Raw genomic sequence first — 13,556 nt, 5'->3', positions numbered from 1 at the left:
CTTTAGCACTCTCTCGACTCCCATACAGATATTTTCAGTCAGAGAAACAGAGGAAGCTCCCGGAAAAAAAAAGTTGCTTTATTTTATGATAGTCCGGTATAAAGAGACGAGACGTAGGCTACTGACAGATAAAATAAAAACATGACTGTGATAGCCTTTATGATTGGTCTGATTTCTTCAAGCGTTCACTATGTTTTTTTTACTATGCGTATCTTCAAGCGTTTACTATGTTTACTATGGTAACGGTTAGCGCGCATAGTCTTTTGCATCACAAACAGAAGGCATTCAAACATGAACGCGAGTTAAATTATTTTAAAAGTCTTTAATGCTGACAGAATAATCCAGCGCTGCCGTCTCCCGACTCAGGTAAACTCCGCCTCTGTTCGTAACCACTCCTCTAGCCCGAGCTGGCCCGCTTTGGCCCAAGGTATTCGACGGGCCAGAAATCCTGGCCGTTGGCCCCGAGTAAGCCCCGATCAAGCCCCGGAAGTGACAGTGGAAACGCGACTGGCCCTGGCACGCACTAGCACGGCCCGGCCCTGGCCCGACAGTGGAAACGCGGCTAATGAAACAGCCCCTCCTAACTTTACTTTTATGAGTGTCTGCAGAGCTGTTAAGAGAGGTGGGGGTCTAGCTGCTCTTTTTAAAGATATCTATCAATGTAAGCAAAAATCATTTGGGAATTACTTGTCTTTCGAATATCTGGGTATTGTGTTAAAAGGTGCTCCACGCATTTTACTTATCATTATTTACAGGCCACCAAAATACTCTCCAACCTTTGCTGAGGACTTTACAGAACTAGTATCGATAATTACATCAGAGTTTGACTGTTTTGCCATTGCTGGAGATTTAAACATCCACATAGATAGTGCAGAAACCAAAATGGCAAAAGAAATCAATACTGTTTTAAAAACTTTTGATCTGACTCAGCATGTTCATGGACCCACACACAATCGTGGACACACTCTAGATTTACTTATCAGTAAGGGTCTAAACATTTCATCGATTGTTATTAAGGATGTAGCACTGTCTGACCATTTCTGTATTTTCTTTGATATACTGATCTCTCCTGCCACTGAAGCTAGATCTGTGTCTGTCAAGAAGAGATGCTTAAATGAGAACACTAGTGTACTATTTATGAAGGCTATATCCTTAACACCTAGCATATCTGCAGACTCTGTTGATTTTCTCCTTGATTCTTTTAACTCAAAAGTCAAAGGTGTAATTGATGATATTGCTCCTGTGAAAGTCAGGAAGAAGAGTGGCAGACAAAAGGCACCTTGGATAAACTCAACAGCAGTGCAAAATATGAAAAGACAATGCAGAAAAGCAGAGCGCATGTGGCGGAAGACAAAACTTGTAGTCTATTATAACATCTACAAAGACAGCCTTCATGCTTTCAATATGGAACTAGGCAAAGCTAGACAGACTTTCTTCTCAAATATTATAAACAGCAATTTAAACAACACACGCACTCTTTTTGCTACTGTAGAGAGACTGACAAACCCGCCAAACCAGATTCCCAGTGAAATGCTCTCAGACAGCAAGTGCAGTGAGTTTGCCTCTTTCTTCTCTGAGAAAATCAACAATATCAGAAAGGTGATCAGCACATCCTTGAGTTGCACTGGGGTCAGACAGATCAGACCACCTGAGAAAGAAGTTACTATGTCTGACTTCAAAGAAATTGATGGCACAATTTTGGAAGAAACCGTACAGCACCTTAAAACATCAACATGTGCTCTTGACACACTTCCCACATCATTTTTCAAAAGTGTGTTTAACAGTTTAGAAGCAGATCTTCTAGATGTGGTAAATACCTCACTTCTCTCTGGGAGTTTTCCAAACTCCCTGAAAACTGCAGTTGTCAAGCCCCTCCTGAAAAAGAACAATCTAGATAAGACCATATTAAGCAACTATAGACCGATCTCAAATCTTCCTTTCATAGGCAAGATCATTGAAAAAGTTGTCTTCAATCAGCTGAATAAATTCTTATGCTCGAATGGATACTTTGACAATTTTCAATCTGGTTTCCGACCACATCACAGCACAGAGACAGCGCTCATAAAGATAATAAATGATATTCGCTTAAATACTGATTCAGGCAAATTATCGGTGCTGGTACTACTCGACCTCAGTGCTGCATTTGACACTGTCGATCATAACATACTTCTGGACAGGCTGGAAAACTGGCTGGGGCTTTCTGGGATAGTCCTAAAATGGTTCAGGTTATACTTAGATGGGAGAGGTTATTATGTGAGTATAGGAGACCATAGGTCTGAGTGGACATCCATGACATGCGGAGTCCCTCAAGGCTCAATTCTTGCACCACTCCTGTTCAACCTGTACATGCTTCCAATGAGCCAAATAATGAGAAAGAACCAAATTGCTTACCACAGCTATGCAGACGACACACAGATTTACTTAGCCCTATCGCCTAACGACTACAGCCCCATTGACTCCCTGTACCAGTGCATTGATGAAGTCAACAGTTGGATGTGTCAAAACTTTCTTCAATTAAACAAAGACAAAACTGAAGTCATTGCGTTTGGAAACAAAGATGAAGTTCTCAAGGTGAATGCATACCTTCACTCTAGGGGTCAAACAACTAAAAATCAAGTCAGGAATCTTGGTGTGACACTAGAGTCAGACCTTAGTTTCAGTAGTCATATCAAAGCGATAACAAAATCAGCATACTATCATCTAAAAAATATTGCAAGAATTAGATGCTTTGTTTCCAGACAAGACTTAGAGAAACTTGTTCACGCTTTCATCACCAGCAGGGTGGATTACTGTAATGGACTCCTCACTGGCCTTCCCAAAAAGACCATAAGACAGTTGCAGCTCATACAGAACGCTGCCGCTAGGATTCTGAGCAGAACCAGAAAATATGAACACATCACACCAGTCCTCAGGTCTTTACACTGGCTCCCAGTTAGATTTAGGATTGATTTTAAAGTATTATTACTGGTATATAAATCATTCAATGGCCTAGGACCTCAATACATTGCAGATATGCTCACTGAATATAAACCCAACAGATCACTCAGATCATTAGGATCATATCAGCTAGAAATACAAAGGGTTCACTCTAAGCATGGCGAGTCCGCTTTTAGCTATTATGCCAGCCGCAGCTGGAACCAGCTTCCAGAAGAGATCAGATGTGCTCCTACTGTAGTCACATTCAAATCCAGACTCAAAACACATCTGTTTAGCTATGCATTTAATGAATGAGCACTGTGCCAATGTTCGTCCGACTGTTTGAACTGTACTGTATTTTCTGTATAAACTGTTTTAATTATTCTTATTCTTTTTATTATTTTAATTTCTTCTATGTAAAGCACTTTGAATTGCCACTGTGTATGAAATGTGCTATATAAATAAACTTGCCTTGCCTTGCCTAAAGCAGAATAATATTGCATTTTCATTTTTTATGGGAGGGGCGCAAATCACAAATGAGTAATTATGGGCTAGGTTGATGTGGGCCCTTAAGAGCAACATACCATAAAGATTTCTTCATCCTCGGTGCCACAGTTCAGGTAGTTATTTAGGAAAAACTGCATTTTTTGGTTTGGGGGGGCCCAGCGCGAGGGGGGGGGGGGGGGGTGGCCCCCAGGGACCAAGCGAAATTTTTCCGTAGAAGTCTAGTGGGAATACATGCCCACCAAATTTCATGTTCCCCCGTGTTTCGGTGTCCCTGGTATCGTTGACGAAAAATTCAGTAGAAGACGAAAAAAAAAAAAAAAAAACCTTTGCCAATCCCTATATGACCGCTTTCGCTAGCTATGCTAGCGGCAGTCATAATAATGCTATTCCATAAGGAACATTTACTGCCGATGTAGCATGAAAAAGACTTGCTTGAACACAATAAGTGTGTTTTTGAAACTCATTTTTGCAATACATTATGTAGGGAAAACCACTGTTATGGATGTGACATTTTCACATTATGGATATGTTAAGTGTCTAAACTATAATGACTTTTGATATAAAACTTAAATAGTAATGGCAAATAATTACAAAACTCTAAATTATCCATGATCCACAGGAATACTCCAGACAGACTTTTAAAATATACAACTTATATACATAAACACGCAATACAGCCAAATTGCTCCACGTCATTTATTTTTGTGGAAAGCCAGTGCAGGCCTGAGCGGCGGTCATATTTTGTACCGCCATGCGGGACATCTAGTTCAGATAATATATATCCATAAAGAAAGGTTTTAAAGTTCTTCACAGACAGGGGAGACCAGAGAGGGTGAGTTCAAACATCATCAGTTTAACTTAGAAATGAAGAACAGGAGTTTAATCACAGTCGTGAATGAGCACCAGCATCCTCAGATGACAGTAGAAGTTGTGAGTCACAAAATATATAGCCTATAAAGAATTTACAGAATAAAAAAAACAAAGGTAAAAGTAAAAATTCAGGAATGGCTCAAAAATAGATTTACAAATGTTTTGCGAGCGAATTTGCAAAACATTTAGGCTTATTTTATCTCCCATCTTTTTTTTTTTTTTTTTTTTACAAATTGTAGTATATTGAATTAAAATGTTTACCATTTGTTTACATTTTTAATCAAAATATTTTATATAAAATAAAGGTGGGGTTTTTATTGCATAATATTTCTGAAAGTAAAACTTAGCACAATAAGTGTGTGTGTCTGTGTGTGTGTGCTTTCAGTGTCCTGAGTTGCGTACTTTGTATCAGTTTAATCAAACCCCATTTGTGTATGTGTAGTTTAACATTAATTTCCTTAGTGTTATTTGTTTCTTTACGCCAAAGTTCTGAGTATAATGTTCTTTAGGCCTACGTAGATGTGAGAAAAGAGAACAGGTCAGTATCGCGCGATGTAGGCTACATTGTGCCCGAAGTAACGTCAGGTGTTAGACACACTAGGTAAGTGTGCACCACCCTTTGTATTTTTGTTTTCTTACCTAGAGAAAGATCTTTAGGGCGTCATATACGCTGAAGAATTGGGTTTATTTTCCACTTTTTCTTTTATTAGGTTAGAGGTTGTGGGGAATAGTTTAAGGGAATTATTTTGTTATATTTGGTTCTTTAATCTGGCGCCACTTAAGTTCCTTTTCCCTATAATTATTTGTATGTTCTTTTTCCTTCTGTGTGTTTTCATTTACATTGTACATAGGTCACTCACTGTATCTAGTGGCTTCGGTTTTTTGTAACAAATGATCAAGTTTCCAACACTTGCTGTATTCTATTCATGGGGTACTTCTCATTTCTTATTTGTGCATCCTCGTTTCCTTTCCTCACTTCCTTTCCTCGTGTCTCAGCTCCACCCCTGTAGGATGCGAGGGAAGGCTGCATGGAAAGAAAAGGAGGACAGAGGAATCGAATGAAAGTTTTTTTTTTATACATTGGAATACTTGATCACTCGAGCGTCACTTCACAGAGTCATCAGCAGTGCTCAAAGGATCTGCCCTTATGTTGTTGAAGTTTGGTTATTTAAGAAATTCATAATAAATATTAATGAAGCAAGATGCCCTGTTGAAATATGTGAGATGTGTGGTTTATATAAACTGCAAAGGTAAAGTATACAAGTTTACAAGTAAAGTTATTATTATTATTATTATTATTATTATGTACTTTTTCTGTTGTCACACTATTTGCTTGAAATAAATAAATAAATAAAATAAAATAATAAATTATAAATTAAAATGATTGTGACTGGTGTGAAGGGGAAAGATAATTGATACGTGCGTGCACGTTTAGTCGATAAAACACTTCTGCACAGGACACACCTGTGTATCCTCACTCATGACTCTTTGATCCTCGCCTCCTCGCGGTGCAATTAGAGAACTGAGATGTCCTTCAAGATTGCTGAGCTCGAAGGGATATTGAAGCACCCATGGTTCTTTCTGCTGTACCCAAGCCACCAGCAGTAGTGTGATTTGAATGTTGTGTTCCATCTCCTAGACATTTAAAGATTGTAACACTAATAGAGAAAATAATTACACCAAAATTCTGAAATCTTTGGAAGATATCACTGAACATTTATGTATCCGTAGCAAAAGTAGGCTACGTTTCTTTTTCTTTTTCTATTTAAAATTATACAAATCTGATATTATTTTATCTCCAATGTTATTTAACAGTTGAATGTAGTTATGTTACAATATGTTATTTATGGTTCTTTAATGCTTCACTAACAATCAGAAGACACTAGCCGGGTTTAAATCCCAGTTGTGCAGCTGGGGCATGTTGTCACACTGCATTACAATGAGCCCCTATTAGAACTATGATATATATTATATACTTTTTATGAATTCTATTGATAAACATGAGAAAAAAGTGAATAAAGACTGAGGGCCCTATTTTAACGATCTGAAACGCAAGTGTCAAAGCGCAAAGCGCAAGTAACTTTGTGGGCGGGTCTCGGCGCTGTTGCTATTTTCCCGGCGGGATAAATTACTCTTGCGCCGGGCGCAAATCTAAAAGGGGTTGGTCTGAAGTAGCTTCATTATTCATAGGTGTGGTTTGGGCATAACGTGAAATAAACCAATCAGAGCATCATCTCACATTCCCTTTAAGAGCAGACGCACTTTTTCCTTGGCGTATTGCTATTATAACGGCGGATTTGCCAGGCGCGCGTCAAGAGCGGTTCACAGCCGAGGAGAGCAACGCTCTCGTCACGGCCGTAAAAGAGAGAGAAGTGACATTGGGGATGGGAGAAACACACCCAAATTAGCTTCGGCTAAACAGGCATATAATAATGTGGGTAAATGTGTAAGCTAGATGTATGCTTTTATAATAAATTATTATATTTATAATAAATTATCTATCTATCTATCTATCTATCTATCTATCTATCTATCTATCTATCTATCTATCTATCTATCTATCTATCTATCTATCGTTTGTAATAATATGATTTGCAAAAATGAAAACTGCTGCTTCTGTGTAGATTAGAGAATCACAGTGTATGAGCGTTGTGCACTCTATACATTATGGTCAAGCATGCGCCCTTAAAATAGCATAATGAACAACGCGCAACGCGCCACTGACTTTAGACTAGGTTTTTTTCTGGCCAGTGGCGCAATTGTTTTATGGAACAGTAAAATAGCACCAGGGAACGTTTGCGCCAAAACACGCCTCCTTTTTTGCGCTGAACCGCCCAGAGAGCGCAAGTTCATTCCCTAGTTTAGCGGCGTGCTTCTGTGGAGGGAAAAGCGCGCTTTGCGCGGGTGCAAAATAGGAATGAAACATGCGTCGGTGTACAAAGTCAATTGCGCTGGGTGCAAGATAGGGCCCTGAGTGTCAATGTTCAGAAATTATTCATTATTATTATGTTTTGAACTATGTTGTATAGCTGTGTTTTTCCGTGGTCAAGGTCAAACTTATTAAACTCATTATTACTTATTAATTATTTAAAAAATGCCATTATTTTGTATGAAAAAGTTAATAATTGTATTTTATTGAGAAAATATTTTAGTTTGTCTTATATATTTATTTGATTGGATCAGATATCATTTTAAGCTGTCACGTGGGTTATAATGTACTCCACCTATGGGGCATGTTGTTCACTTCCATTCTTTCGGAGTATAGCTAGAAAAAGTATACACTGTATTAATGAAACAAAACCAAATAATTGTACTAGACGTGTGAAATTAATGTGGGAAAAAATAAATAGCCTACTCTGAACCCTAAGTAGATTTAAACACATTGAGAGAAAGTCAAAAAGTGTTAGCCTACGTTGTTCCCCGCTTTCCTAGTGACACTGAATACCGCAAATTAAATAGGCTAATCCATATTAATATATCTTTCAGGGATATCTGACTGAATAAATGATAAGAAGTTATTAATGTGCATCTGCTATTGGTCTTTATTCTGAGCCGCACCCATAACCGACCAACAGGAAAGAGTATGGCAAGCCGTTTTAACTTTTATTCATTTCCAGGATATGAATTGTTGATATTACATTTTTTGATATCAAAAATGTAATTGTTAATATCAACAATTGAATTCTTGATATCTGTAATTATATTTTCACTAGTGAAATCTCACCAGGCTGCCATTCAAAATCAATTGTTGATATCAAGAATTGATTTTTTTTACTAGTAGAAATATAATTTTTGATATCAATAATTACATTGTTACTAGTAAAAATGGTAATTACTGATATCAATAATTAAATTGTCACTAAAATGTCTATTCTTGATATCAACAATTGAATTGCTACTAGTAAAATTTTTCATTTTGATATCTGAAAATGTATTTCTGATATCAATATAATTTCAGATATCTAAAATGTCTTTCTTACTAGTAACAATCACATTCATGATATCAGAAATTAACATTGTCACTAGTGAAAATGGAATTATTGATATCAAAAATGAACATTGTTACTAGTAGCAATTAAATTGTTGATATCAAGGATAGACATTTCAACTAGTGACAACTGAATTCTTGATATCAAAAATAAAGGTTTTTACTAGTACGAATTGTATTTCTGATATGTGAAACCGGAATTTTTACTAGTAAGAAATCAATTCTTGATATCAACAATTGATTTTGAATGGCAGCCTATGGTGAGATTTCACTAGTGAAAATACAATTACAGATATCAACAATTATAGTTTTTACTAGTTGAAATTGAATTGTTGATGTCAAGAATTATCATTTTAACTAGTGAAAATGTAAATGCTGATATCAAGAATTAGCATTGTTACTAGTGGAAATGTAATTGCTGATATCACAAATAGCCATTGTTACTAGTAGTAATCTAATTCCTGATATCAATAACTATCATTTTAACTAGTGAAAATTTAGTTGTTGATATCAAGGATTCATATCCTGCGAATGATTAAAAGTCAAAACGGCTTGCCTATTGCCATTCCCAGGATATAAATTGTTAATATCAAGAATTATAGTTTTTACTAGTTGAAATTCATTTGTTAATATCAAGAATTATAGTTTTTACTAGTTAAAATTCAATTGTTGATATCAAGAATGAACATTTTTACTAGTTGAAATGTAATTCCTGATATCAAAAATTGTTATTTTTAGTAGAAATCTAATTCCTGATATCAAGAATTATCATTTTAACTAGTGAAAATTGAATTGTTGATATCAAGGATTCATATCCTGGAAATGAATAAAAGTTAAAACGGCTTGCCATAGAAAGAGACAGAGACAATTTATGCCTAAAGATATTTACTTGTGATTTTATTTTGTACTGCGCTAAAACAATAGCCAATAGCCTATAAGCTAATTGTTGTTGTTATTATTATTATTATTCAAATAAAAAATAAAACAGCCTAAACAAAAAGGTGTTGTGCAGTATATTACAAATCGTCAGCGCTCTCTAGTGTTCACTAGCCTATCAAACACACACACACGCACATGCACATGCACGAACAAACTTACCCCCAAAAATACCCTAATAATGGTGCTGTCACTTTCACACGATTTATCACAACGGTTATTTGTAGAAAATAGCAGTTTGTTAAGAAACAATGGTGATACAAGCAAATTAGATGACAACAGCAAGTGCGCATTTTCTGTTTCCGGTTTATATTGAAACCGAAAGTGTTGAATTAAATGAACGTGACTCACCGTCCACGAGCAATAAAGCCCCAAAAAGGAAAAACATATTCCTCATACTGATGTCGCTGCCGTAGTGATGTTACATATGACACTGAAGCTTCGATGCGCGTATCACATAAGCGACACAATTTGTAGTAAAGCCCCGTATCGAGGCGTGTATTGGTTTGCTAGAGTCACGTGATCGATGACAAACGAAGCCTCACTTTCTGTCCAGTCACGTGCGCGTTTCGCTTTGGGTGTCAGAAGGCTCGAACTTCAGATCGTATTTAACGAGTCATTGTTGCTTCAGTCGGTCTGGTTGATATTTACAATTATTGACATTTAATAACAGATGATCCTATCAGACAATGTCCTTATTCATTGTGTGTGTGTGTGTGTGTGTGTGTGTGTGTGTGTGTGTGTGTGTAGAAAGAGAGAGAGAGAGAGAGAGAGAGAGAGAGAGAGAGAGAGTAGGCCTACATTAAAACTTATTGAATCATATAAGCTACTATATTTTATTGTCACACTTTGGGAAAATTAATTTATTTAATGAACAAATCAAACACAAACATGTAAGGCTTTTATTTGTACACATAACATTGAAACTACGGAGTGTGTTGTGGTTGCTTCATCTGCCAGAGCTTCTAACACAGGCTTCTGGCTGCTTTATTTTAAATAAGCACCAGATGGCGCTGTTCTCGACACTCTCGAAGCTTTGAATCTTTTCCCGGAACACTCAGGCTGCGTTCCAAACCGCATACTTCCCTACTATTTAGTATGGGAAAAAGAGTAGGCGAGCGAAAAAGTATGTATGAATCCAAAAGAGTAGGCGAGAATTACCTGGGTGACGTACTAATTATCGCGAGATTCGGACTTAAGTGCGTTCGAATATGCCTACTTTCCTACTATATAGTAGGCGAAAACAGTACGTGAAGGAAGCAGTACGTTCGAAACATCAGTATTCATAAAAGAGTAGGCGAGAAGTTCCCGGATGGCTTACTGCTTCCGCCCAGATTTTTGAGTGCTCAACCGATGGATACTCTTCTATCCCAGGAGGCCACGCGAGAGGATACGTCATAAAAAAAGAAGAAGAAGGATAGGTCATACTCGAACGTGACGGAAAGGATGACGGACGAGACTCAAAAATGTGAGTATTACAAATCAAATGATCGCATGTGTTGAACTACTGTACAGTAAACTGTTGAATTGTTGAAGGTGTAAAGACGCTATATATTTGTGATTTTGCTGTAAATCACATTTTATTATGTATAGCTAACAGAGGAGCTCCAGTAAGGACACATGACGTCTCCAAAGTGGATTTGCATACATTTTAAACCGTATAGCCTACATCTTAAATACAGTTACTAAATGTCTATTTAATATTTAATATCCGGCAAGAAAATCTTCTATAAGAATTACTACGTCTAATAGATATGAGATAGACATCTGAGTGATGTATGTGTGCTATTATGCAGAACAAATCTATAAAGTAACTAAACATAAGTTATCTATTTTATTTGTCCATTACTGTTGATAAATTGAGGAACATTTATGTAGGATAAAAAGTTAAAACAACCTCAACATGTAAATGTAGTGTTGAGTTCATAAATCACAGAGGTAATGTGAATCTTGTCTGGATGTTACAGGGACAGATGAACAGATGTGTGTTTATCCAGTGGAGAGTGGCTCATGAAGCTGAATGCTGCCATCAAAGGCTTTGTGACATTACAGAAATGAATAAATATTTAAATCTTAAGTTGTAGTTTATTTTAATTATTGTAATTTCAAGCAGAGCTATTACAGCACTTTTCTGATTCTCGATTTCTGTGCATTTGCTGCAGATCTTCTGTGGTGAAGCAGGACCTGCAAGGAAAGATGATGGCGGCATTTGTGAGAAAAAAGCGTTTTTGTCTTCTAAATAATACTGAAATCAAATGACATTGTGCTGTTAAAATGACTGCTTTAGTGTTATGTTTGTGCATTTTTGTAGGATCTGAAATGTCAGCAGGCTGGTGTGAGCACTGAGGACGAGGAGCCCAGAGCTGAATCCTGGAGATGGTGCCATGGACGAGTCCCTCCATCACTCCACCTGCCCTTACGAGACCCTCCATCACTCCATCACTCCACCAGCCCTTACGAGACCCTCCATCACTCCACCAGCCCTTACAAGACCCACCATCACTCCACCTGCCCTTATTGCCTCAGATTGTGAAGCACAACACATCACGAAACAACCTCAGGCACGAAGGCACGGCTCACCTCTGGCGGTCAGCTGATTCATCAGAATAAAGCCGCAGAATGGGAACCGCTGTGTTGAGAGACGGCAGAAGGATGTGGGGTTCAGCGCCTGTAGCCTACATACATGACTGTAGTTTGAATAAAGCTTTGTTTCATGTGTTGACTTGTATATGCATTTGTTTATTGTGTGATGGTGACTTTGATTCATTCTTTTACTAATTTATTACGGTAATATTTCTCATTGTTGTCAGTAAATAAAATACAATTATTTAATTAATGCTTTATTTATTGTTTGAATGAAAATGTAGATATGTTCACTATATACACATCTAGAGTGTATTCATGCATAGCTATTTCAAATGACATACATTACATTTTGTTTGTTTTATTGAATTATATCATTTTCAGTAAAAAGTAATATAATTAATTGGTCAGCACAAGTTGTTATCATTGTATGTTTTGGGGTGGGATAGCAATGTAATTCATTCTGGGGTAAAATTAATTTTTAATAATGATACTTAAATTTTTCGAGTATAAAATCAACAGTTTTCTCCAAAGGCGAATCTTCTCACAGCTGCCCAACGTCTCCTTTGTGCAGACATTACAAACGCTGAGGAAAACCGTTCTAGGTAGGGCTGTCCAGTTACTGATGTTATGAGGTATATATATAATATATATCTCATGGGTTTGCAAACATAATATGAGATTTTATACACAGGAAAAAAACCTATAAGGTTGAATATTAATATATATTTTCTTAATTAACTATATAATACATTTAAAAAATGCATTTTTTTGTTATTTATAAGCCTGAGGGATGAAACGAGAGTTAAATTTAACAAGAAAAAGAGGAAAACAAAGCAGTAAGCCACTTTTGCTTATGGATGAAAATGTTTGGATATAAAATAAAGAAATTAACAACATATTCAAGAGATGACAATTTTGGGATTTCGTAATAAAAATAAATATCGTTAATAAAACGGTGGGTCACATTAGTAGGGTTAAATATAAGAACTTAAATCAACCCTAAATGTACTCACAAAAAAAATGGGCAGCAGTTTCTTCAAAAAGACCACAAAATGAGCAAGTTTAATCAATATCAAGATATTTACAGATAGATGAATTAAACGTGTCGTTCAAATCTTTTACGTTGTTGCGCTTGTGATAACGCGTCGTAGTAGGTCACATGATAACGTCAACATGGCAGATGTCCGGTTCTCATTCATACTCAACGAGATCTGGCTATAAAGTACCTACTCTTTTAGCGCTCGTTAAGTAAGTACTTATTGAAATTGAGTACCTACTCATTGAGTATGCGGTTTGGAACGCAGCCTCAGTGCTTCATGAGGCTTCATTTCCCCATCCCTACGCTGCCGACCGCATCCAAACTGAATGATGGAAGTGATGCAGGATGATCACGGACTCGTAGCAAATCGACCAGGTCACGTGATTTCTGCGAAAGACCAATAATATCTGTCTGCAGAGCCGCAGAGCCACATGCTGAGTCCCAATTCGTCTACTTATACTACGACCTAAAAGTATGTAGGGTAGAGTGGGGGAAAACGCCCCCCTTAAGGAATATGTGACATTACAGTGAAACAAAACATACATGTGACTAGAATTGCCATCCCGGTTTTGAGTGACTATGGCAGGAGTTATTCACCAAATATTAAAATTGCTCAGCCTTCATAATTAATTAGTATTTCCACTGAAAATATTTTTGTACAAAGGGGGCGTTTTGCCCCAGCGGTGGGGTAAAACGCCCCCCAAGGTGGGGTAA

General features: G+C 37.0%; 1 protein-coding gene and 1 long non-coding RNA gene across 4 annotated transcripts in view; one reads left to right on the top strand and one right to left on the bottom strand.

Annotated features, from left to right (window-relative positions):
- LOC311295892 (uncharacterized protein) overlaps positions 1–9,734 on the bottom strand; it is a 36,754-nt gene extending 27,020 nt beyond the window's left edge. The window contains exons 1-2 of one of the 3 annotated variants that reach the window (XM_084417441.1): positions 9,569–9,664; positions 5,758–5,951 (exon numbers count right to left, since the gene is read on the bottom strand). Coding sequence is in view for 1 of the 3 variants with exons in the window: in XM_084417440.1 (XP_084273566.1) it covers positions 9,569–9,614 (46 nt within the window). In the remaining 2 variants the exon portion in view is untranslated. Of the gene's footprint in view, positions 1–5,153; positions 5,313–5,757; positions 5,952–9,568 lie in introns of those variants that run through there. The other 2 variants (XM_084417440.1, XM_084417442.1) reach the window with 2 other exon arrangements.
- Positions 9,735–9,793: 59 nt separating this feature from the next.
- LOC311295932 lies at positions 9,794–12,388 on the top strand. Its single transcript, XR_014628428.1, has 3 exons — positions 9,794–10,685; positions 11,185–11,428; positions 11,529–12,388. It is a non-coding gene; the product is annotated as an uncharacterized lncRNA (long non-coding RNA).
- The last annotated feature ends 1,168 nt before the right edge of the window (positions 12,389–13,556 follow it).

The sequence above is a fragment of the Rutilus rutilus genome (genome assembly GCF_951802725.1).
Source record: "Rutilus rutilus genome assembly, chromosome: 8".
Taxonomy (NCBI): Eukaryota; Metazoa; Chordata; class Actinopteri; order Cypriniformes; family Leuciscidae; genus Rutilus; species Rutilus rutilus.
This window is presented reverse-complemented; position numbering and strand designations above follow the sequence as displayed.